Raw genomic sequence first — 25,536 nt, 5'->3', positions numbered from 1 at the left:
CATTGTTGTCTTACTGATGCCCTCACGCTGATGTATCATTTATAAATAGAGATACTGAATCTTTAACGCTTTTTTCCTCCCTCAGAGAAGGTCTATACCAAGTAGAAAATGAAACAGGTTTACTGATGATTTTCTTATGTACTTATTCTCTGCACTGTTTCAGAAAGGATCTAACACTTATATTATTTAGTCTGATTTTAATACCAATTAATTCAGTGAAAAAAGCCCTAATGAATTGTTGTTGTTTTTTTTTTAAACAATTCTACTTCTTCATCCATTTTTGTAAGAGGTCATACCATTAAAACACTGACTTATTTTTGTGTAGATTTTAAGGGGAACTGAATTCTGACTACTTCAAAATTGTTTGGTCCAGTCCAGTAACACTTACTGGATACTAAATAGAGAACAGATACTGTTCTGGGTGTGGTCCTCAGAAACAGATCAGGGACCTCCAAGTACATATTTCAATTAAATAATGTCACTTTTATTCACAAAATGATAGGTCTACTGCATGGTATGGTACTAAAGTTTTCCCCATAACAATACTTTGTATTAGCCTCTAAACTTCCCCTCTTTGGCAGGCTTCCCATTTATAAATAAGAATTTTTTTTTGTAGTTATTAAACTTTGTTAGAATACAAGTTCCAAGAGGACAGGTCCATCTTATTTATTACTATATCCCCAGATCTAAATAATAGGTGGTGCTTAGCAAGCATTTAATACATTTTTATAGAATGAAGGACTTTCTGAAATTATCACTGATGGCCACTAGTCAATGCATACCTCCTGAGATATGGGGCATAGTCTGAAGCTGCCTCTATCAGAAAATATCTTTGAAGATTTACCTTTAACATTCATGTGACTTTAATCCATTACAAATTTCTTTTAATATATGTTATTCTCAAGAAAAATTGATACATCAGGGATAAACATCGTAATTTTGAGAATAGAGCTGTATGTGTGAGTGTGCAGCGTATGGGCTTTGGAACTAGAACTCTGTTCAAATTCTGCCTTGAATTTTAGCAATTATCTTAAGTTAGCATCTGAAAAATGGGTTTAAGAATACTTACCGTGAAGGTTTTGTTGTTTTTTGGGAGAGTGAAGTGAAAATGGACTTGAAATATTTGGCATACATAATAATATGTACTTAAATATTGGCCCCCTTTCGTCTTTTTGTTGTTGTTGTTTTTAAAGTAAACTCTATGCCCAACATGGGGCTGGAACTCAGGACCCTGGTCTCCAACCAAACCAGCCAGGTGCCCCAGTCCTTTTACCCTCTTACTAGAAAACTAGATTCCCTTCTAAGAACTTCAGTTTATATCTGATTCTTTCCATTAAGTTTACATGGTCAGTAATTATCAACTAAGAACTAAAAGTTCTCCACCTTTGAGCCAGGGTTATGGCTATTCAACTATTCAAAAATTTTTCTACTGAGCCTACTGAACACCTCACAAATGAAAATTTTCTAGGCAAAATTTTTCTTTTCTTTCCTTTCCTTTTCTTTGTTTTTTTTGTTTTGTTTTGTTTTGTTTTTTTTTTTTTTTAAAGTAGTCTTCACACCCAGCACAGAGCCCAAACTTACAACCCTGAGATTACTAGACCTGAAATGAGATCAAGAGTCAGATGCTTAACCAACTAAGCCACCCAGGTGCCACTCTAACCAAAATTTGTAACCAGTACCAACAATCTCCACAGAGAAAATTCAGATTGAATTACTTTTTATTACTACTTATTTAACTCAAGTTTACTGTTTTAGACAAGGAAGAATGTATAGAATCTGTGCTTTATTGCGCTGGATAGAAACTTGAAATGCAGTTATGTTGATATAGTGCAGTATGTGGGAAATGAAAGATGATGTTCTCTGGAATACATGAAGATTCTCAGTGATTGTTGCAAGGAATCACAAAAGAGATCTTTGGTCCAAAGAAGATATCTCTGAAAGAGAGTAGGACACGAGTTAAATTCAGCTGAGAACTGAGATATCTATTAATCTTTTCTGGATTAAAAATGGACAATGATTTCCAGGATTTCAGATATAACTATTCTTTTTAGGGAATAAACTACAAAGCGAATGAGTGGGAGGACTTGCCACAGAAGCAACAAAGACCAAGAAGGTAATGAATTCTCCTACTTTCCTCCCATTTGCCATTGATATTATGCTATCCTTTACCTATAAAGAAAAGGAAAAATTAAATGATTTCAAAACCTTATGATCATACCAAAAATACTATTTTTCTGATGTGAGTGGGGATGGGCCATGAAGTTTAAATCTACAGATAAGAAATATAAGGTTAAAAAATTCTTGGCAAAGTCAAAAAATAAATTTCTAGGCTTTATAGGGAAAGGACAAATGTTAAACTATTCAATCCTACTGTTGTTGAAAAGGTCACAAAAGGTAAAGTATAAAAATACATGGGATAATATAAAATTGTATTACAGTGGCTCATTAGAAATATACTTCGTCTGTAAACTACAACATAAGTATAGTTTACTGTGCTGTGTCATATATTTGAAAGTTGCTAAGAGAATAAACCCTAAAAGTTCTCATCACAAGAGAAAAAATTTTTTCCTGAGGTGATGGATGTTAACTAAACTTATTATGAGAATCATTATGTAATAGATGTGTATCAAGTTATTATGCTGTACACCTTAAACTTCTACAGTGCTATATGTCAATTATATTTCAATAAAAATGAAAAGAAAACAGGATGGCAAATTAAAATTTGTGTTGACAGTGGAAGGAAAAAGGAAATAAACTTAGCAAAGTAAATCTGTTGGGACTGGGGAAAAGGTAACTAAAATCAGATAGAAAGTACTTTTGTATGTCCAGACTTCTGTTCTCATCCATTAACACAGATGATGACAAAATTATATCATAAAATAAATACAAATACATTTCAGTTAATTGGCTTCAAGTCTTACAATTACAAAAAAGCGAAAATGGTATTTCAATATTAAATGGCATTTCATTTGTGTAGTCTGGGAAAAATTAAGTCATTTTAATGCATCAGTTAACTCAAGTTCTTGATATTTAGTACAAGTGATTCTCAAACTTTTAGCAGAATCACCTACAGGGCTTGTTAAGTCATAATTGCTATGCCTTATCTCCAGCATTCCTGATTCAGTAGGTCTGGTCTAAGGCTCAAGGATAGACATGCATTTTTAACAAGAACTAGGTGACATTGAAGCTGCTGTTCTGGGAACCACACATTAAGAACCAACTGCCTTGTTAAAAAAAATATCTGGTCCAAATCAGAAGACCTGGATTTTAATGTCAGTACTGGTATTAACCAGTTGTGTGGGATAGTGCTGGTCATTTTACCTCTGTGCACCTTTTCTTGATAGGATGATTATATCTGCCCTTTCTACGTCACAGGTTTTTTTTAGAAAAATGAAAATATGATGACATATGTTGTAAGTAATTTGAAAGAGCTAATTTCAGTATGAAATAGCCAAGATCATAGATTTGAGACTCTTTAGTAACCAAGAGGAAGACGATTTTAAGAACAAGAACCAAAAAAAAGTTACTGATTTATCTACCATTGTATTATACTTAAAATGTGCCTACTTTCCAAATCAGTAGCTAGTTTTTATTTAGTTCATTTCTAGTTAACTTATATATAGAGCTAGAAGCTTTTTCTTTGACCATTACCACTTTTCTGCCCAATTAATTGGTCCTGTTCAGTAGGATCTTTTATCTAAAGCCTTTTATTAGTTCACATTGATTTAAGATATCAACCTTGAAGTTGACCTCTGCTGGCATTTCTTTTTGTGTGTGTATGGTAAAGTCAGGGAATTTAGAATTTAATGTATTGGAGTGTTATTTTCTGGATTTCATTTAGTTTTATTAAAATCTGCCAAACTCTGTTTTTGTAAATGAAAACATTCAGTTCCGTATACAATGGTGATGATTCTAGAAAAAACCTGAGATTTAATTAGGATTTTACTAAAGAAGGGTGATTAATTTCAGCAAACACATTATAAAGTTTGTCTTAAAAAAAGAGTTGTTGTGCATACATTTCATAGCTATATACTTTGCAATTACATTTCCTTACTTTGGGCAGCAGAGCAATTCGCTGAAGTTGCAGTAACAGATCATCTCACATCCCTTCCCATCCCAGAAATGATCCTGGACATTTACATCCATCTTTGTCAGGTCAGCTACTCCCTCTGGAAGGTTGTGACAGTTGCGATCTTTGAGTATCTTTCTGTAGCAAGAAAGGCGATTTGCAGGCATGGCTTGGACTCCTAGCAGCAAAGTTAGGCCAACAGTGACAGCAAGAACTATCAATTTCATTTTGGCTCTTTGCCCTGAGATAGAAAAAAAGCAAAATGTGTCAGTATTTGTTTCTTTTAAAGATGGAATTCATCTGAACATGAAGTTCTGTAGCATTCTCATAAACACTTGGATAGAAAGATTGGTAGTTGATCTTTTCTACTCTTTTCTTTGTGTTTCTCAGTGTAATTTTATGACTACTGATAATAAAAATCCCATAGAATAATTGTTTAAAATCAAATGCCTGGGTTCCACAAAGAAACATTAAATAAGAAATGCTGGGGACTGGGAGAGGTGTTAGTTAAGAGCCAGAATCCGCAATTTTAAGTATTAAAAGTAATTTTTTGTTTTTGGTACATTCAGCAGAGAAAAACTGCTCTTTAAGGTGGTTAAACTCAAGTGAATTTCTAGGACAAATATCATCATCGAGTTTACTGGTTCTTGATTTGCATATTCTAACAACAACATTGTCCAAGAAGTTGGGTTCCAGCCTGCAGGAATAAAAAACCTATCTAGGGGCGCCTGGGTGGCGCAGTCGGTTAAGCGTCCGACTTCAGCCAGGTCACGATCTCGCGGTCCGTGAGTTCGAGCCCCGCGTCGGGCTCTGGGCTGATGGCTCAGAGCCTGGAGCCTGTTTCCGATTCTGTGTCTCCCTCTCTCTCTGCCCCTCCCCCGTTCATGCTCTGTCTCTCTCTGTCCCAAAAATAAATAAACGTTGAAAAAAAATTAAAAAAATAAAATAAAATAAAATAAAAAACCTATCTATTCTGACATTGACAAATGATAGTCTACACATATTTATTGCTCAATTAAGTTTTTTAAATCCAGCAGAATTATTTGGGGGCTCATTTTTGTTGCAAACTTTTAGTAATATTGTGAAGTTTTATCCCACATAGATTACTTCATCTTCACCTTGGTTGAAAACAGAGGCTTGAATTCCCCCTAATAAACATTTAGCCTGTTCTTGAACACCTACCATGCTGGGGAGCTCATTATTGACTAAGTCAACATAAACTCCACTGATGCAGTTCTAACATTTCCCTTACTGTAAAGTATTTTTCTGTAGCTCCTACCAAACCAGTCCCAGTTTGAGTTCTTGGGGTCATACCAAACAAGTAATTCCTCTTCCAGGAGATAATTCTTTAAATACAGTATTTGCATACAACTGTGGAATAGTCCTCATCTATTTAATCAGGTTTCTCTGGCTTTCATGTTAGACATGAAAAGGTGAGGCTATTGTAGTAAAGGAAACTAGCAAAATAGTGGAGGAATCAGATCAGAATCCACAGCCATTCAGATTTAATCTTGATGCCAAAGTATCTTTCCTACCATGAAGTATTAAAAATTGGGGAAGAGGGGCACCTGGATGGCTCAGTCATTTAAGCGTTGGACTCTTAATTTTGGCTCAGGTCATGATCTCGTGGCTCAGGGAATTGAGCCCTGTGTTGGGTTCTGTGCTGACAGCACAGACTCTCTCTCAAAATAAATAAATTGACTCTCTCTCAAAATAAATACACAAACATTAAAAAAAGAGAGGAAGATATATATGTATATCGTACTTTGAAGGAAAACAATGTTGTTGAAAGGAAATTTTGTATGAAGTTTTCAATGATTAGATACATCTCAAAGGTGAATTAATTTAGGTAAGATTATGGATTTTACAGAAGGACAATTTTAGAGTAGTTTTTGGTTTATAATAAAATTGAAAGGAAGGTACAGATTTCCCATATACTCTCTGCCCTCACACATGCATAGTCTCCCAGATATCAACTTCACTCACCAGAATGGTACTTATTTTTTTCATTTGTTTTTAAATGTTTATTTATTTTTGAGAGACAGACAAAGCATGAGTTGGGGAAGGGCAGAGAAAGTGAGGAAGACAGAATCTGAAGCAGGCTCCAGACTCTGAGCTGTCAGCACAGAGCCCCATGCAGGGCTCAAACTCACGAACCGTGAGATCATGACCTGAGCCAAAGTCATACACTTAACCAACTAAGCCATCCAGGTGCCCCCAGAATGTTACTTTTTTTCTTAAACCAATGATGAACCTACCTGGCACATCACAATCTCCCCAAATCCATACTTTAACTTCAGGTTCATGCTTGGTGTTGTACATTCTATGGTTTGGACAAATGTATAATGACATTTCTCTATCGTTATAATATCATAGAGTATTTTCACAGCCCTAAAAGTCTTCTGTGATATACGTATACATCTCTCCCTCCTTAACCCATGGCAGCTATTGGCGTTTTTTATTGTCTTTATAGTTTTACCTTTTCCAGAATGTCATATAGTTGCAATCATACCATATGTAGCCTTTACAGATTGGCTTCTTTCACTTAGTAAAATGCATTTAAGTTTCCTCTATGTCTTTTCATTTCATGACAGCTCATTTCTTTTAGTACTAAATGATATTCTATTGTCTGGATGTACCACAGTTTATCCATTTACCTACTCAAGGACATTGGTTATTTCCAATTTTGGGCAATTATGAATAAAACTGCTGTAAATATCTATGGGCCAGTTCAACTCCTGTGGATAAATACCAAAGTGCACAATTGCAGGTTATATGATAAGAATATGTTTAGTTTTACAAGAAACTGCTAAACTGTATTCCAAAGTGACTGTACCATTTTGCATAGCCACCAGCAACATTTGAGAATTCCTGTTGTTCCATACCCTCACGAGTATTTGGTGTTGTCAGTGTTCTGGATTTTGAACATTCTAATAGGTGTGTAGGGGTATCTTATTGTTGTTTTAATTTGTATTTCCTTGATGACATATGATGTGGAGCATCTTTTCATACATACATTTACCATCTGTATGTCTTCTTTGGTGAGGTGTCTGTTAAGGTCTTTGACCTTTTCTTTTCTTTCTTTTTTTTTTTTTTTTTTTGAGAGAGAGCACAAAAGCAAAGGAGAGGGGCAGAAGGAGAAAGAGAGAGGGAGGGAGAGAATCTTAAGCAGGCTCCACACTCAGCACAGAGCCCAATGTGGGGCTTGTTCCCATGACCCTAGGATCATGACCTGAGCTGAAATCAAAAGTATGACACTCAACCAACTGAGCCACCCAGGCACCCCATTTGGCCTATTATTTAATCATTGGTTGTTTTCCTATTGTTGAGTTTTATTTATTTTTTTATTTTTTTTTATTTATATATGAAATTTATTGTCAAATTGGTTTCCATACAACACCCAGTGCTCATCCCAAAAGGTGCCCTCCTCAATACCCATCACCCACCCTCTCCTCCCTCCCACCCCCCATCAACCCTCAGTTTGCTCTCAGTTCTCAACAGTCTCTTATGCTTTGGCTCTCTCCCACTCTAACCTCTTTTTTTTTTTTTTTTCCTTCCCCTCCCCCATGGGTTCCTGTTAAGTTTCTCAGGATCCACATAAGAGTGAAACCATATGGTATCTGTCTTTCTCTGTATGGCTTATTTCACTTAGCATCACACTCTCCAGTTCCATCCACGTTGCTACAAAAGGCCATATTTCATTTTTTCTCATTGCCACGTACTACTCCATTGTGTATATAAACCACAATTTCTTTATCCATTCATCAGTCGATGGACATTTAGGCTCTTTCCATAATTTGGCTATTGTTGAGAGTGCTGCTATGAACATTGGGGTACAAGTGCCCCTATGCATCAGTACTCCTGTGTCCCTTGGATAAATTCCTAGCAGTGCTATTGCTGGGTCATAGGGTAGGTCTATTTTTAATTTTCTGAGGAACCTCCACACTGCTTTCCAGAGCGGCTGCACCAATTTGCATTCCCACCAACAGTGCAAGAGGGTTCCCGTTTCTCCACATCCTCTCCAGCATCTATAGTCTCCTGATTTGTTCATTTTGGCCACTCTGACTGGCGTGAGATGATACCTGAGTGTGGTTTTGATCTGTATTTCCCTGATAAGGAGCGACGCTGAACATCTTTTCATGTGCCTGTTGGCCATCCGGATGTCTTCTTTAGAGAAGTGTCTATTCATGTTTTCTGCCCATTTCTTCACTGGGTTATTTGCTTTTCGGGTGTGGAGTTTGGTGAGCTCTTTATAGATTTTGGATACTAGCCCTTTGTCCGATATGTCATTTGCAAATATCTTTTCCCATTCCGTTGGTTGCCTTTTAGTTTTGTTGGTTGTTTCCTTTGCTGTGCAGAAGCTTTTTATCTTCATAAGGTCCCAGGAATTCACTTTTGCTTTTAATTCCCTTGCCTTTGGGGATGTGTCGAGTAAGAGATTGCTACGGCTGAGGTCAGAGAGGTCTTTTCCTGCTTTCTCCTCTAAGGTTTTGATGGTTTCCTGTCTCACATTCAGGTCCTTTATCCATTTTGAGTTTATTTTTGTGAATGGTGTGAGAAAGTGGTCTAGTTTCAACCTTCTGCATGTTGCTGTCCAGTTCTCCCAGCACCATTTGTTAAAGAGACTGTCTTTTTTCCATTGGATGTTCTTTCCTGCTTTGTCAAAGATGAGTTGGCCATACGTTTGTGGGTCTAGTTCTGGGGTTTCTATTCTATTCCATTGGTCTATGTGTCTGTTTTTGTGCCACTATTGTTGAGTTTTAATAAATTTTTGTACATGCTAGATAGCAGTCCTTTATCAGATGTGTCTTTTACAAATATTCTCTCCTAGCCTGTGGCTTGTTGTCTAATTCTCTTGACATTTTCTTTCACAGAGAAATTTTAACTGATATATAGTTTAATTTATTAATTATTTCTTTTGTGGATCATATCTTTGATGTTGTCTCTAAAAAGACATCACCATATCCAGGGTCATCTAGGTTTTTTTTTCCTGTGTTAATCTTCTTGGAGGTTTATAGATGTGAATTTTCCTTTTAGGTCTATAATCCATTTTGAGTTAAGTTTTGCGAAGGATGTAGAGTCTGTAGATTCATTTTGTTGCATGTGGATATGCAGTTGTTCCAGCACCATTTGGGAAGACACTGTCTTTGCCCATTGTATTGCCTTTGTTCCTTTGTCAAAGATCTGTTGACTATACTTTTGGGATTCCTTTTCTGAGCTCTACTCTGTTCCGTTAATCTATTTGTCTATTTTTTTTTATCAGTATCACACTGTTCTGATTACTGCAGTTTTATAGTAAATCTTAAAATCAAGTAGCATCAGTTCTCCAGATTTGTTCTTCTCCTTCAATATTGTGTTGACTATTCTGGGTCTTTTGCCTCTCCATATAAACTTTAGAATCATTTTGTCAGTATCCACAAAATGACTTTTGGGGATTTTGATTGGGATTGCATTGAATCTGTAGATCAAGATGGGAAGAATTAACATCTTGACTATATTGCATCTTTCTATCCATGAATATGGAATATCTCTCCATTTAATGCTTTGATTTTATTCAACAGAGTTTTACAGTTTTTCTCATGTAGATCTTGTATATGTTTTGTTAGATTTATACCTAAGTAGTTTATCTTGGGGGCACTAATATAAATGGTATTGTGTTTTTAGTTTAAAATTCCACTTATTCATTGTTAGTGTTGGAAAGCAATTAATGCTTGAATATTAACTTTATATCCTACAACTTTGCTTTAATTACTTACAAGTGCTGGAAGTTTTTTGTTGTTGTTGTTGATTCTTTTGGATTTTCTGCATAGATAATCATGTCATCTGCAAAGATAGTATTATGTCTTCTTTCCTACTTTATATACCTTTTATTTCCTTTACTTGCCTTATTACATTAGCAAGGACTTTCAGTATGATAGAGTGGTGAGGGCATGTTCTTGCTTTGTTCCTGACTTAGGAAAGATTTGAGTTTCTCACCATTAAGGATGTTAGCTGTAGGGTTTTTGTAGATAGTCTTTCTCAAATTGAGAAAGTTCCCCTCTATTTCTTGTTTACTGAGAGATTTTATTATGAATGGGTATTAGGTTTCCTGAAATGATTTTTCTGCATCTACTGATATGATAATGTGATTTTTCTTTTTTAGCCAACTGATATGATGGATTATATTAATTGATTTTCAAATGTTGAGCCAGCCTTGCATACATCAATCACACTTGATTGTACCATATCATTCTTTTTATTCTTGTTTGGATTCAATTTGCTAATATTTTGCTGAGAATTTTTGCATCCATGTTCATGAGAAATATTGGTCTTATAGCTTTCTTCTCCTGTAATGTCTTTTTCTGGTCTTGGCATTATAGAATGAGTTAGAAAATATTCCCTCTGCTTCTATCCTTTGAAAGAGATTGTAGAGAATTGGTATAATTTCTTCCTCAAATGTTTCATAAAATTTACCAGGGAAATCATTTGAGTCTGGTGCTTTCTGTGTGCAGAGATTATTAATTATTAATTAATTAATAATTAAATAATTATTGATATTAATTATTATTAATTTCTCTCATAGATATATGTCTATTCAGATTGTCTATATCTGTGTGAACTGTGCCTTGTAAGAAGTTGGTTCACTCATCTAGCTTAACAGATTTATGGGCATAGAGTTGTTCATAGTATTGCTTTATTATCCTTTCAATTTCCATGGGATCTGTAGTGATGTTCCTTCTTTCATTTCTGATGTTAGTAGTTTGTGTACTCTTTCTTTTCTTAGTTTGCTTGGCTAGAGGCTTGTTGATTTTTTAAATCTTTTTAAAGAACCAACTTTTGGTTTCATTGATTTTCTCTATTGATTTCCTGTTTTTAATTTCATTGATTTCTGCTCTAATTGTTTGTTATTAAAGTATTGATTTTTATTTTCTTTTTATTGTGAAAAACTTCAAGTATATACAAAAGTAGAGATAACAATTTAATGAACCTCCATATACTTATCTGCTAACTTCAATTATTGTCACCCCATCGCCTCTCTTATTTCCACCTATACCTCCACTTTTTTCTCCCTCAGTTTTGGGTACTTTGAAGCAAATTCTAGGCATCTCATCTTATCTACAAATATTTCAGTATATTTCACTAAAGGTAAGGACTTTTTGAAAACATAACACAATATTCTTTATCACCAAAAATATTTAATAATTTCTTCATATCATCCAATTGTTTGATATCAAATATCATAAGTCATTGTTTAAATTTTTCCACTTCTCCTAATTTCCTCCTTTTATTTTTGTATTGAAGTATAGTCAATATATTATATTAGTTTCAAGTTTATAACATAGTTTTTCAGCAGTGATGTACATTATGAAATGCTCACCATGATAAATGTAGTTACCATCTGTCATTATACAAAGTTATTACCATATTGTTGACTATATTCCCTATACTGTAATTTTTATCCCTGTGACTTATTTATTTTATAACTGAGAATGGGTTCACAGAGGTAGAACAAATAACCCTAAAATTTATATGGAACCAGAAAAGACCCTGAATAGCCAAAGCAATCTTGAAAAAGAAAACCAAAGCAGGAGGCATCACAATCCCAGACTTCAAACTATACTACAAAGCTGTAACCATCAAGACAGTATGGTACTGGCACAAGAACAGACACTCTGATCAATGGAACAGAATAGAGAACCTAGAAATGGACCCACAAACGTATAGCCAACTAATCTTTGACAAAGCAGGAAAGAATATCCAAAGGAATAAAGACAGTCTCTTCAGCAAGTGGTGCTGGGAAAACTGGACAGCAACATACAGAAGAATGAACCTGGACCACTTTCTTACACCATACACAAAAATAAACTCAAAATGGATGAAAAACTTCAATGTAAGACATGAAGCCATCAAAATCCTTGAGGAGAAAGCAGGCAAAAACCTCTTTGATCTTGGCCGCAGCAACTTCTTACTCAACACGTCTCGGGAGGCAAGGGAAACAAAAGCAAAAATGAACTACTGGGACCTCATCAAAATAAAAAGCTTCTGCACAGCGAAGGAAACAGCAAAACTAAAAGGCAACCAACAGAATGGGAGAAGATATTTGCAAATGACATATCAGATAAAGGGTTAGTATCCAAAACTATAAAGAACTTATCAAACTCAATACCCAAAAAACATAATCCAGTGAAGAAATGGGCAAAAGACATGAATAGACACTTCTCCAAAGAAGACACCCAGATGGCCATCTGACACATGAGAAAATGCTCAACATCACTCATCATCAGGGAAATACAAATCAAAGCCACAATGAGATACCACCTTACACCTGTCAGAATTGCTAACATTAACAACTCAGGCAACAACAGATGTTGGCGAGGATGCAGAGAAAGAGGATCTCTTTTGCATTGTTGGTGGGAATGCAAGCTGGTGCAGCCACTCTGGAAAACAGTATGGAAGTTCCTCAAAAAACTAAAAATAGAACTACCCTATGATCCAGCAATTGCACTACTAGGCATTTATCCACGGGATACAGGTGTGCTGTTTTGAAAGGACACCTGCACCCCCATGTGTATAGCAGCACTATCAACAATAGCCAAAGTATGGAAAGAGCCCAAATGTCCATCGATGGATGAATGGATAAAGAAGATGTGAGATATATATATATATATATATATATATATATATATATATGTTTATTATATATATGTATATATGTTTATACACACACACAATGGAGTATTACTTGGCAATCAAAAAGGATGAAATCTTGCCATTTGCAACTACGTGGATGGAACTGGAGGGTACTATGCTAAGTGAAATTAGTCAGAGAAAGACAAAAATCATATGAATTCACTCATATGAGGACTTTGAGAGACAAAACAGATGAACACAAGGAAGGAAACAAAAATAATATAAAAACAGGGAGGGAGACAAAACATAAGAGACTCATAAATATGGAGAACAAACTAAGGGTTACTGGAGGGGTTGTGGGAAGGGGGGATGGGCTAAATGGGTAAGGGGCACTAAGGAATCTACTCCTGAAATCATTGTTGCACTATATGCTAACTAATTTGGATGTAAATTTAAGAAAATAAAAAATAAAATTTAAAAAATGTGGAAAGTTAAAAAAATAAATTAAAAAAAAATAACTGAGAATGGGTACCTCTTAATCTCTTCCACCTATTTTGCCTATTCTCCAACCCCTCTCCTTGGACAACCACTAGTTCTCTATATTTATGAATCTTGTTTCTCTTTTTTGTTTTTATTTTTGTTTTTGTTTGTTAGATTCCACATATAAGTGAAGTCATGGCATTTTATGTTTCTCTGACTTATTTCACTTGTTTTCTCTTTCTTTTAGTTCAAAATATTCTAAAATTTCTCTTGCAATTTCTTTTTAACATCAATATGTTATTTAGAATTATGTTAATCTCCACCTATTTTGGGATTTTCCAGTTCTCTTTCTGTTACTGATTTTTAGTTTAATTCCATTATGATCTGAGAGAAGACACTGTACAATTTGTGTTCTTTTCCATTTATTAAGTTGTGTTTTATGGCCCAGATCTCTGGGCTGTTTTATGATCTCTGTCTTGGTGAATGTCCCATGTGATTGTGAGAAGAATGTCTATTTTGCTATTATTGGGTGAAGTAGTCTATAGATGTCAATTATATTCAGTCCATTGGTGGTGGTGTTGAGTTCTGTTGTGTCCTTACTGATTTTCTGCCTGCTGGATCTATCCATTTCTGTGGGATATTTAAATATATGATAAATAGTAGATTCATCTCTTTATCCTCACAATCCTATCAGTTTTTACCTAGTGAAGTTTGATGCTCTTTTGTTAAGCACATACCCATTAAGAATTGCTATGTCTTACCAGAGCATTCACCCCTTTATCATTATGTAATATCCTACTTTATTCCTGATAACCATCTTTTGGTATCTACTCTGTCTCAAATAAATATAGCTACTCCCGCTTTCTTCAGTTAGTGTTAGTATGGCGTATTTTTCTCCATCCATTTACTTTTTATCTATATATGTCTTTATTTATTTTTTTAAGATTTTGAGTAATCTCTACACTCAACGTGGGACTTGAACTCACTACCCCAAGACCAAGAGTCACATGTTTCTCCAACTGAGCCAGCCAGGCACCCTTTTATGTGTCTTTATACTTGAAGTAGGTATCTTATAGAAAACATACAGTTGGGTCATTTTTTTTTTTTTTTCTTCTTTATAACATCATTCTCAATTCTTTACTAAAACTTACAATAACTACCACAACAAGATACCACAGTTTGGATATAATATCCAAATGGCTTTGGATAAGCCACAGTTTCTGGCTTAAACAACAGAAATTTATTTCTCACTGTTCTGGAAGCTGGAAGTCAAAGATCCCAGCAGATTTGTCCTCTCTCATTGGCTACCAGCTGGCCTCTTTCTCAACGTGTCTTCACATTGCTTTTCTCCTGTGCATACGTGGAGAGAGAAAGAAGTGTCTGGTGTTTCTTCCTTTTCTTCAGTCCTATCAGATTAAGACCCTGCCCTTATGACCTCATTTAATCTTAATTACCTCCTAAAAGACCTTATCTCTAAATACAGTTACATTGGAGGTTAGAACGTCAACATACGAATTTGGAGGGGGACACAATTTAGTCTATAGCATAGTCTATACCTATGGTATATGTATACCTATGGTATAGGTATTAGTCTATAGCATAGACTATAGCATAGACTATAGCATAGCATAGACTATAGCATAGTCTATAGCATAGACTAATACCTATACCAATAGGAAAGGTACTTAAGAAGAACAAACCTTAATGTGGATGATCCATAAAATCTACCAGTCAACAATAGTCAACCAGCATGATGAATGATGAGAATTTTGTTGGGTAATCTATTTTTAAATTTGTAATACCATCAATCCTACTTTAGAGCAAGAGCTCCTACATGATTTTTAATTTATTTGTTAAACCAACCAACTAATCAAAAGCAAAGATGAAACAAAACCAACCTCCCTCTTAAATATTACTGAACTTTTCAGTATGACTTGAATTTTATCACTAAAACAAATAAAAACAATTGTAATCTGATCATGCTTTTATTCAAACATCATTGCTGCCTTCAGAGGTCCTTTTATTATTTGACCCAGAAGAGGATTGTATTTAAAGATGTTAGAATGGTACAGGTATAAACATAAATAATTAAAACGGGAAAAAAGATATAGATATGAGCAATCATTTTATTTTTCTTAACCAAATTTCAGCGCAGAGAAGTGGAAGATAACAATTTGAATTTAGAATAATTGAATCTAAACATTTCATGAACTTGAGGAAATGTTCATAAAATGGGGAATATTAAAATAAAATTATCCTGAATGTATAGTTTTCAAGTATAAATAACAAAGCACAAAAAAATGGTAAATATGTATATACATATACAATGGGATATTATTCAGCCATAAAAAAGAGTGAAATCTTGCCATCTTCAACAACATGAATAGAGCTAGAGAGAATAAAGCCAAGTGAAATAAGTCAGTCAGAGAAAGACAAACCCCATATGATCTCACTCATATGTAGAATTTAAGAAACAAAACAAATGAGCAAAGGAAAAAAAGAGCGAGAGAAACCAAGAAACACTCCCAACTACAGTAAACAAACTGATAGTTATAAGAAGGGAGGTAGGTGGAGAGATGGGTGAAACAGAAAATGTGGATTAAAGAGCACACTTATCTCAATGGAAAAAAATAATTTAAAAATGGTTTTAAATTATAAGGCATTATATACAAAATTTAACATTGGGTCATGTTTTTTAATCCACTCTGATGATCTGTGTTTTAATTGGTACATTTAGACCATTGACATCCAAAGTGATTATTGATATATTTGGGCTAATATCTACCATATTTGTTTTTGTTTTCTATTTGTTGCCCTTGTTAAATGTTCCTATTTTCTCTTTGACTTTTTTTCTGCCTCCTTTTGTGGTTAATTAAAACCACAAAATGATTCCATTTTCTCTCCTGTCTTAGCTTATCATTTATACCTTTTTTATTTTACTTTTTTTTGAGTGGTTGCCCTGAAGATTGAAATATACATTTGCGGGGCGCCTGGGTGGCGCAGTCGGTTGAGCGTCCGACTTCAGCCAGGTCACGATCTCGCGGTCCGTGAGTTCGAGCCCCGCGTCAGGCTCTGGGCTGATGGCTCAGAGCCTGGAGCCTGTTTCCGATTCTGTGTCTCCCTCTCTCTCTGCCCCTCCCCCGTTCATGCTCTGTCTCTCTCTGTCCCAAAAATAAATAAATGTTGAAAAAAAAAATTAAAAAAGAAAAAGAAATATACATTTGCAACTAATCTATGTCCCCTTTTAAAAAAGACTATACCACTTCATGAGCAGTGTGAGTACTCTATAATAACAAATTATCTTAGTTCCTTTCTTCATTCCTTGTATCATAACTGTCATTTGTTTCACTTACATATAAGCATAATAAGTATATATGATATATACATAAACATGCATAATTGAATACATTATTGCTATTATTTTGAATACACTGTTACCTGTTTGATCAATTAAGAACAAGAAGAATAAGTTTTTCTTTTATGTTTACTTATTCTTTATTTCATGCTCTTCCTTTCTTTATGTAGATCTGAGTTTCTGACCTATATTATTTTCTTTCTCTCAAAAGAACTTATTTTAGCATCCATCCATGCTAGTTGCAAATGATAAGATTTCATTCTTTTTGATTGCTGAGTAATACTCCATTTTGTATATATATACCACATCTTCTTTATCCATTCATCCATCGATGGACATTTGAGCTCTTTCCATACCTTGGCTATTGTTGATAGTGCTGCTATAAACATGGGGGTGCATGTGTCCCTTCGAAACAGCACACCTGTATCCCATGGATAAATGCCTAGTAGTGCGATTGCTGGGTCATAGGGTAGTTGTTTTTTTGTTTGTTTGTTTGTTTGTTTTTGTTTTTGTTTTTGTTTTTCTGAGGAACTTCCATACTGTTTTCCAGAGTGGCTGCACCAGCTTGCATTCCCATAGCTGGTAATCTTTGATTGGATGTCAGACAGTTTAAATTTTGCCTTGTTGGGTACTGGATATTTTTGTATTCTTACAAATATTCTTGTGCTTTGTTCTGGGATATAACTAAGTTCCTTGGAAACAGTTTAATTCTTTCAGGGCTTGCTTTTATGATTTCTTAGGTGGTTCTGACTCAGCCAAGGGTTAATTATTCCTCACTATTGAAGCCATTTCTTCCTGAGTATCCTATCCAATGGTCAATGAGTTACAAGTTTTTTCAATCTGTCTGCAAGTATGCCTGGCTTTTTGTGAGTGTCATAAACTCTGTTGTCTAATTCTTTCCGATTTTTCCCCCTGACCATGGATAGTTTCCTCATTTGCACACACATATCAGTGTTCTGAATTCTTCAGTGGGGCCCTCTGCAGACATCCAGCATTCTCTATGTATCTTTCTTCTCTCCAGTACTCTTTCTGTAAATTGTGACTGCTTTGGTCTCTCTGACTCTCTGATCCATTTCTCAATTCAGGTAGTCTGTTGGATTCTGTGTTCCCTCTCCTTTTATTTTTTCAGCCTGGAAATTCCTTTAAGGGAATAGACTGGGGGAAATTATACCTTATTTGTTTCCCATCTCTTATAGGAAGATGTCCTTCCCTGCTTTAAATCCAGTATTTTGACAGAGGTTGTTTCATATGTTTTTTCTGGGGGTGTTGTTGTTGTTGTTGTATCAGAAAAGTGAGTAAATCTGGTTCTTGTTACTCTATCTTGGGTAGAAGCAAAGCTTTCCATATTACTCTTAAATACTATTTGCAGCTATTTCAGGAGGCATATGAAAGACACATACCCAAATCTTACAGATTCTAAAAATGAGCTATATGGTATTTTGATCATTTTAATCCTTAAGCCAAATTCTCAGAACGTTGTTTCTCCCTTCTACAACCTTTCCCAATTTGAATTAATGGTTGCTCTGACTCTCATCTGTTGGATAGGGTAAGTAGCTATTGGGTCCCAAATTACAACAAATAAGACTCATTATGGTTTGCACAAGGAGCCATTCAGGTTGCTCTTCCTACTTCTGGAATGATGCTTGTATATTTTGTTCTAGATTATTTAGGCTGCTGAAAAGTAGCCTGGAATCATTCTTTTATCTTCAGGCTCAAATCTTCATATACTGCTTCAGGTGACTTAGAAATCCTCTACCCAAGGGGCGCCTGGGTGGCCCACTTGGTTTAATGTCTGACTTTGGCTCAGGTCATGATCTTACGATTTGTGAGTTCAAGCCCCACGTCTGGCTCCACGCTGACAGTGCAGAGCCTATTTGGGTTTCTCTCTCTCTCTCCCTTTCTCTCTTCCCCTCCTTCACTTTTCTCTCTCTCTCTCTCAAAATAAGTAAATTTTTAAAAAGTTAGAAAGGATCGGGGCACCTGGGTGGCTCAGTTGGTTGGGCGTCCGACTTCAGCTCAGGTCATGATCTCACAGCTCGTGAGTTCGAGCCCCGCGTCGGGCTCTGTGCCAACAACTCAGAGCCTGGAGCCTGCTTCAGATTCTATGTCTCCCTCTTTCTCTGCCCCTCCCCTGCTCATGCTCTGTCTCTCTCTGACTCAAAAATAAATAAAAACATCAAAAAAATATAAAAAAATAAAGGATCACTAACAGTTATTTTGGGGGCAACTGGGTGGCTCAGTCAGTTAAGGATCCAGCCCCAACTCAGGTCATGATCTCACATTTAGTAAGTTCAAGCTCTACATCAGGCTCTCTGCTGTCAGCACAGAGCCTACTTTGGATCCTCTGTCTCCCTCTGTCTCTGCCTATCCCCTGCACACGTAAGTGTGCATGTGCTCTCTCTCAAAAATAAAAATAAACAAACAAAACAATTCCTCTGCCCACACCAATGACCAAGCTGCAAGGGTATCCAGGAGAAGAGTAGCCAATATTGGGAAAGCGAGGGAGTCAAAGAATAGCACTCATGTAGGACTCACTGATACAGTAATTAAGTAATTATGTAAGAGAGAGGAAAACAGGAGTAAGCTGGTTTAATTTGGTTCAATGGAACAGACATTTTTTTAGTGCTTCCTTTATGCTAGGCACTGTCCTAAGTACCAGCAGTACAGAAGAATTCAGAAAATATTAACTAAACGTATCCTCTTCCAATGACTCCAATTCCTTCAATTAAAGCTAAAGTTACTGCAATGGACTCCATATGCAATCTGGCTCTGGTATCTTTCTGAAATTATCTACTCTTCCCCCTTGGTGTTCCTGTTCTAGCTAATCCTCAAATTGCTAGACACCTTATTGCCTTAGGGCCTTTGCACTGGTTAATTCCTCTGCTTTAAAAGCTCCTTCAGGGGCATCTGGGTGTCTCAGTTGGTGAAGCATAGACTCTTGGTTTCAGCTCAGGTTGTGATCTCATGATTTGTGAGATTGAGCCCCACATCTGACTCTGCACTGACAGCATGGAGCCTACTTAGGATTCTCTCTCTCTCTCTCTCTCTCTCTCTCCTGTTCCCTGCTTGCATGTTATCTTTCTCAAAATAAATTAATTTTTAAAAAAAGAAAAGCTCTTCCAACAAATTAATGGCATGTCTAACTACTCACTCTCTTCAAGTTTTTGTTCACTCTGCTCCTCAATAAAATGTATTCTGTTTAAAACTGTATCTCCCCTCACATATTCTCAATCTGCCTTAATTGCTCTACTTTTTTGTGGCATTTGTGAACTTCTAAATTGTTAAAAATATTATGTCTACCAGAACTTGAATGTAAGCTCCAGGAAGGCAGGGTTTTGTCTGACTTTAAAATGCACTTCTCGGGGCGACTGGGTGGCTCAGTCGGTTAAGCGGCCGACTTCGGCTCAGGTCACGATCTCGCGGTCCGTGAGTTCGAGCCCCGCGTCGGGCTCTGTGCTGACAGCCCAGAGCCTGGAGCCCGTTTCAGATTCTGTGTCTCCCTCTCTCTGACCCTCCCCCATTCATGCTCTGTCTCTCTCTGTCTCAAAAATAAATAAACATTAAAAAAATAAATAAATAAAATGCACTTCTCTATTTCTGTTTAATTTTTCTTTTTTATCAAAACTATCATTTATTCCAATCAGCTCATACCTGACTTAAAATATATATTTATATGTGTGTGTACTTTTATTAGAAGATTCAACAATAACAACAAAGATCACTTCCCTTTTTTCTAGCCTTTCCTACCAGATTACTCTCTATCAAAAAATTAAATGTAGGGAGAGAGGTGGAGGGAGAGTTATAAATTCTTTGTAACTTTTTTGCCAATTGTGTTTGAAGAATTTTTCTATTTTATTAGTCAATAGCATTTTTCATATAGCTTTGGTCTCCCTAGGGTTTGTTTTGTTTTGTTTTGTTTACTATGCAATCATGTTCTTATTTTCAGTGATCTAGCTTAATTTTGTCTAATCCTTGTGGCTTTTGGAAAAAGTTGTGCATTTATTAAACTTGGGCTCTGATTACCCTTTATATATTTCATGCATGTAGGTGTAGTTTGTTCCTGAGTTCATTTCATGACTGTTAACTGCTTAAGCTTTCTTTCCATTAGATAGTTCTAATTATAGCCAGAAACCTGATTGCAAATATTTTTTTAAATACTTAGTAAAAAAGTAATAATACTCAGTGTAAAATATGGAAAATAAAGAGAAGAAAAGGTAGAATAAAATTCAACTAGTGTCCATGTTGAGATAAGTGTTGTTAGCATTTTGGTGTCTTTCTTTTTGGTATGCATAAATGAAGGTATTAAGAAGGAGAAATTGAGATGACCAGGGACAGAACACTGGGAAACTAACATTTGTGGACTGGATAGAAGAAAAGTCAGAGAAAGATCTTATAAACCAGTGAAGAAGTTTGAGAAAGAAGTACAGGGTCATAAGATAATGAGAAAAGGTGAAAAGGATAAGTGAGTAAAAAGCTGAGGGCAAACTCATCACAAAGATTGGTATTAACTGAGATATATTCCTCAGAGTATCTCCACTACACCCTGCTGCATAAAAGCATATGAATTCAAAATCCATATACCACCATTCCCATTCCTTGAACTCTTTTACACGCCTGTGTCTCTGATCAGATACATGATATTGCCACTCAGATGATATTTAATACTGTTAAAATATAAAGTCAGGTAAAATACAGGATAATCAGTTGAATTTGAATTTCAGATAAGTAATAAATAATTTCTAATATAAATATGTCCTAAATATCACATAGTTTCCTTCTCTTGAGTTAATTTTGATAATTTATAGTTTGTTAGAAAATAGCCCATCTGACCCATTTAAAAATATTGCAATAAATATAGAGAGTATTTCCTTATAATTAAATAGAAATCCTTCTTCCTCCATTAGGATTTTTATACATGCTGCCTCTCTGCAAGGAATGCTCTTTACTTGCCTGGCTTATTCTTGACTTTCAGGTCTCCATTGAAATATCATTTCTTTAAAGACTTTCTCTGACCATCCAATCTAAAGTAGTTTCAACTTGATTTCTCTGCCCTCTTCGTTTTCCTAATAATATTTATCACAATTTAAATTATGTACTTATGAGCTTACTCATTTTATGTCTATCATTTCCATAAGACAGAAACTCCATGAAGGCAGTCTGTTTTGTTCACCATCACATACCCAGTGACTAATACAATAATGTGTGGTCCATATATGTAGTAATACATGAATTAGTCTCTGAAAACACTTTTTTTTTTTATCCTAAGGAAGATCCTGGAGTGGTTCCATGGTATCTAAAAGGTGGTGAACTTCTTGGGATTAATCCTAATGCTTTCTTTCCACTTTCCTTCCACATCTACCATTCACCACTGCTCAGTGAATAGAAAGTCAGACCAGTTATCTCTTCAATCCTATATGTGTCTTTGCCTGTTGTTCCCTCTCACCTCTTCCCTTTCTTTTAATTTCTGACCAAACCATCTATTAAGTACAAACCTTAAACTCATCTCTTAAGAAGACTTTCCTGATCCAGCCCATATCACTCTAGTAGCTCCCTTGTTCTATGTGCCTATTGCAGTCATGTGTAATCCATTCTTTTAAGAACTGTGAATTTTATTAAATAATTCCCATTAATGATAGAGAATATGGCTTCAGTTGGAAATGGGAAATTCACTGAAAGGCATTTGGCCATTGAGTAAATTGGTCACTCTGTGTATTTACCTAGAACCAGGAAGGAAGAGATGGAAACATCATAAAGGGCCTTATAGAACATGATGAAGAGCTTGGATTTTATTGACTATATTAGGAAACCATTGGAAGATTTTTTTTTAAGTTTTATTTGTTTTGAGAGAGAGAGAGAAAGAGCACATGAGCAGGGGATAGGCAGAGAGAGAGGGAGAGAGAGAGAATCCCAAGCAGGCTCCATGCTGTCAGCATGGATGCAGGGCCCAATCCCATGAACTGTGAGATTATGACCTGAGCCAAATTCAAGAGTCAGACACTTAACTGACTGAGCCACCCAGGTGCCCCACCTCTGGAAGACTTTGATAGAATAGTCACATGATCTGATAATGTCTTAGATAATCCTTGATTGCTCTGTGAAGATGTGTTGTGGTGAGATAAAATTGGAAGAAGAAAAAGGCTATTGGTGAAGGTTGATGGAAGATATGGGGCAAGAGGGAAAAAAATCAAGCATATCTGTTAGGTTTTTGACCTGAGTGGTATCAACATTTGTTGAACTGAGGCAGAATTGGGTAGGGTCAATTTGGGGGAAATTTAAGAGCAAATTTTCAGACAAGTTAAGTTTGAGATGCCTACTAGACATCCAAGTGAAGAGGTTGAGTAGGCAGTTGAGTATGTGTCTGAAGGTTAGGGCTAGGAATAAAAATTTGAGAGTGATCAGAATGTTTATTGATCATATTTATAGCTATGGGACTGGCAGGGTAGTGAGTATAGATTAAGAAGAGAAGAGGCAAAAGACTGAAACCTGGAGCAAGCCAACATTCAGAGGACTGGAAGAGGAGATGCCAGCATCATGAAGGCGAGGGCTATAACTACTACATCTTTTGCATCTCTCAGAGTGCCTGCTTTAATACTGGGCTCACAGTAAATGTTCCAAAAACATTCACTGAAAGAATGAACAAATAAATTGCTGGAAAAGTAAGTGGGTATGTTGCCATACCATGAACTTCTTCTGACTATGTCCATGCCAGAGCACAAAATAGTGTTTCTGTCACAGTCTCTCAGTCACATACTATGATGGAAAGTTCCACACCTGGCAAGCACTTACTGGTAGTTTTTTTTTTTTTTTTAAGCACTTTATAAATTACATGTTTGAGCTGAAAGTTTCTCTTCTTCTTTTACTTGAGTGCAGATAAATAGCTTTAACTTTTATTTAGCAAGTGGAAAAATGTTTGACCCAGTATGTTCCTGTGATACATTGATTATTTTTTTCATTAGAAGACACCAACCTTAATCCTTGGCAATCCATCAAAACCATATATTTTCATGTGCCAACAAGAGTGAAATGACTTTGGCAAATTTGAAGCAAACTGCTCTATTTTTTTTTCTATTTCAGTTGAAGTACGTGCACTTAAAATTCCTCTTGGAGTACATCCACATTACAAAAGAAAATAAAGCTAAAAACTGAATATTTAAAGGAATAAGCAAGATATCCTCAGATAGCTATCTGTTGATTTTTTTGGATTCAAATTTATGTAACTAATATTGTTGCTAAAACTATATGATACTATTCATATCCCAATAGTGGCATAATTTTTAAATGATCAAGGCAGAGGATATAGAATCATGGGCAAGATATTTCTAATTAAGCAACAAATCATTGCGAGAATCATATAGATAGGGAATTGCAAATTCTGATTGTGTGAGGGTATTTGGCACCAGAAGGCTTTTGAATGGTTAAGTTAAATGAAGACTTAAAAAGAAAACTTATCCCATTTAATGGCCAAAACTAACAGGGCTATGCAGTTTAAGTGTTCAGAGATTTATGGTGCAATACTCATACTGATGTCAATTCTGGGAACTGGTATTAGGAGCAGTGGAATGAAACACAGTTGATGAATTAGACAGAAAGGGCAGTCCATTTTCAGATTTCTTTCAAAACACAGCAAGAGAGAAGCAAAGGCTGTAAAAGCAAACGACAATTCCAGCCCAGAATTTGACATTTAAAGTAACAAAGATTATAGTTGGAAGAGATTAAAATTGCCATCTAGCCTGTGATGTTTCCCATTCATCTTGCTTTGATGATGGAAAAAACACTGTTATTTTTTTAAAAAAAAAATCTTTCTTTCTCATTAACTGTGTCAGAAGAGGATTGTGGTAGAACGAGCTCTGGAATGGAACTTCTTAAAGTGTGTATTAAAGAAGAGGTGATATTAGTAAGTGGATAAGCCCTTCAAACATCATTAAAACAGACATGATCAGCTTAAGCACCCAAGAGACCTTCATCAGTGGAAAAATGAAGTTCACATCCTCCCTGAAAATGATCTTCCTTCAGGCCGCTGGGAGAATGCTATAAGATGATATTAATACTCAGTCTTGCACCATTCTACTTATTTTCCTGGCCACAATAGATCACCATCGCTGGAGAAAAGGACCCACGTTTGGGAGAGCTTTTTACAGCTTGCATAAACTAAGTTAAGGAATTTTAAAGAGGAATTTTTATAAGGCCAAGAAGGAAAAAGTGTCCCTTTATCTTAGTAGTACAGACACTTTAGTGTGTTCCATGGTGGGAACACCAAGGATGAATTCCGTGAATTCGCTCTTTGTATCACACATTTATACCAGTGCCTTTTTAGGAATCAAGATTTTTTAAAAGCAAAAACATTTACTTTCTTAGATATTGCAGTTAACTTCACGTAGAAATAGCTGCTGCATTAAAAGACTAAACTTATATACTCCATCATTCTCGCATAGTTCTGAAGAGGTGGAATAACAAGGTCTTGTTACATGGGATCAGATTCAGAGTGGACACGGGCATTAATCAGGAATAACAGTGAGGGAGCTGTCTCTTTTTAAACCTATGATGAAGCGACTCTCCCAGTTAAGGAATAAGCATTTTCTAGTTCTTTTTAATCTGATTATTTCCCTTTATCCCAGGAGGTATCACCTTTGTCAAAATACATCCATCTCCTTAGAGAATGTCTTTCTCTCTGCATTTCTCTTTTGACTCAACACATAAATACATTTCTGCTTTAATCTATAGCAGTAATTTGGAGAGAATATGTACTACAAAATGATTTTTAAGGAAAAAAATACATACCCTTTCTTCTTCGTTCCTTTTGGTCTTCTTGGCAGAAGAATGTTCTTAAATGCTCCAATTCACCGGGTGAGTTTGGGCAAAAGGAGGAAAAAGGAGGTGCTAGAAGGAGGTCCTTTACAAACAAACCTTTGTCTGCCTTGTCTCTTGCCTAGGATTGACAGACTCACTGCTCCAGCCAGGACTGGGGGAGGAGGGGAGTGGAAGTGAGACAGGGCTGCAAGAACTGCCTCCTTTGGATTCTTCC

General features: G+C 35.8%; 2 protein-coding genes across 5 annotated transcripts in view; one reads left to right on the top strand and one right to left on the bottom strand.

The window, feature by feature from the left end:
- Positions 1-25,536, top strand: part of SAP30 (Sin3A associated protein 30) — a 97,770-nt gene that overhangs the window by 12,977 nt on the left and 59,257 nt on the right. For all 3 annotated transcript variants that reach the window (XR_015250122.1, XR_015250121.1, XM_086703853.1), the window contains one exon: positions 2,052-2,113. Coding sequence is in view for 1 of the 3 variants with exons in the window: in XM_086703853.1 (XP_086559979.1) it covers positions 2,052-2,113 (62 nt within the window). In the remaining 2 variants the exon portion in view is untranslated. The remainder of the gene's footprint in view (positions 1-2,051; positions 2,114-25,536) is intronic.
- Positions 1,701-25,450, bottom strand: SCRG1 (stimulator of chondrogenesis 1). Of its 2 annotated transcripts, none has more exons than XM_025921794.2 (3): positions 25,293-25,450; positions 4,055-4,310; positions 1,701-1,934 (listed from the first exon to the last, which is right to left on the bottom strand). In XM_025921794.2, the coding sequence occupies exons 2-3, from the start codon at positions 4,294-4,296 to the stop codon at positions 1,880-1,882; spliced, it is 297 nt and encodes a 98-aa protein (XP_025777579.1). In that variant the 5' UTR covers positions 4,297-4,310; positions 25,293-25,450; the 3' UTR covers positions 1,701-1,879. The 2 variants fall into 2 exon arrangements, with proteins under 2 accessions (XP_025777579.1, XP_086559983.1); XM_086703857.1 differs by lacking the exon at positions 25,293-25,450 and adding an exon at positions 14,411-14,432.

The sequence above is a fragment of the Puma concolor genome, chromosome B1 (assembly GCF_028749965.1).
Source record: "Puma concolor isolate L17-30 chromosome B1, mPumCon1.1.hap2, whole genome shotgun sequence".
NCBI lineage: Eukaryota > Metazoa > Chordata > Mammalia > Carnivora > Felidae > Puma > Puma concolor.
The sequence above is the reverse complement of the archived record's forward strand: the minus strand, read 5'-3'. Positions and strand labels throughout refer to the sequence as shown.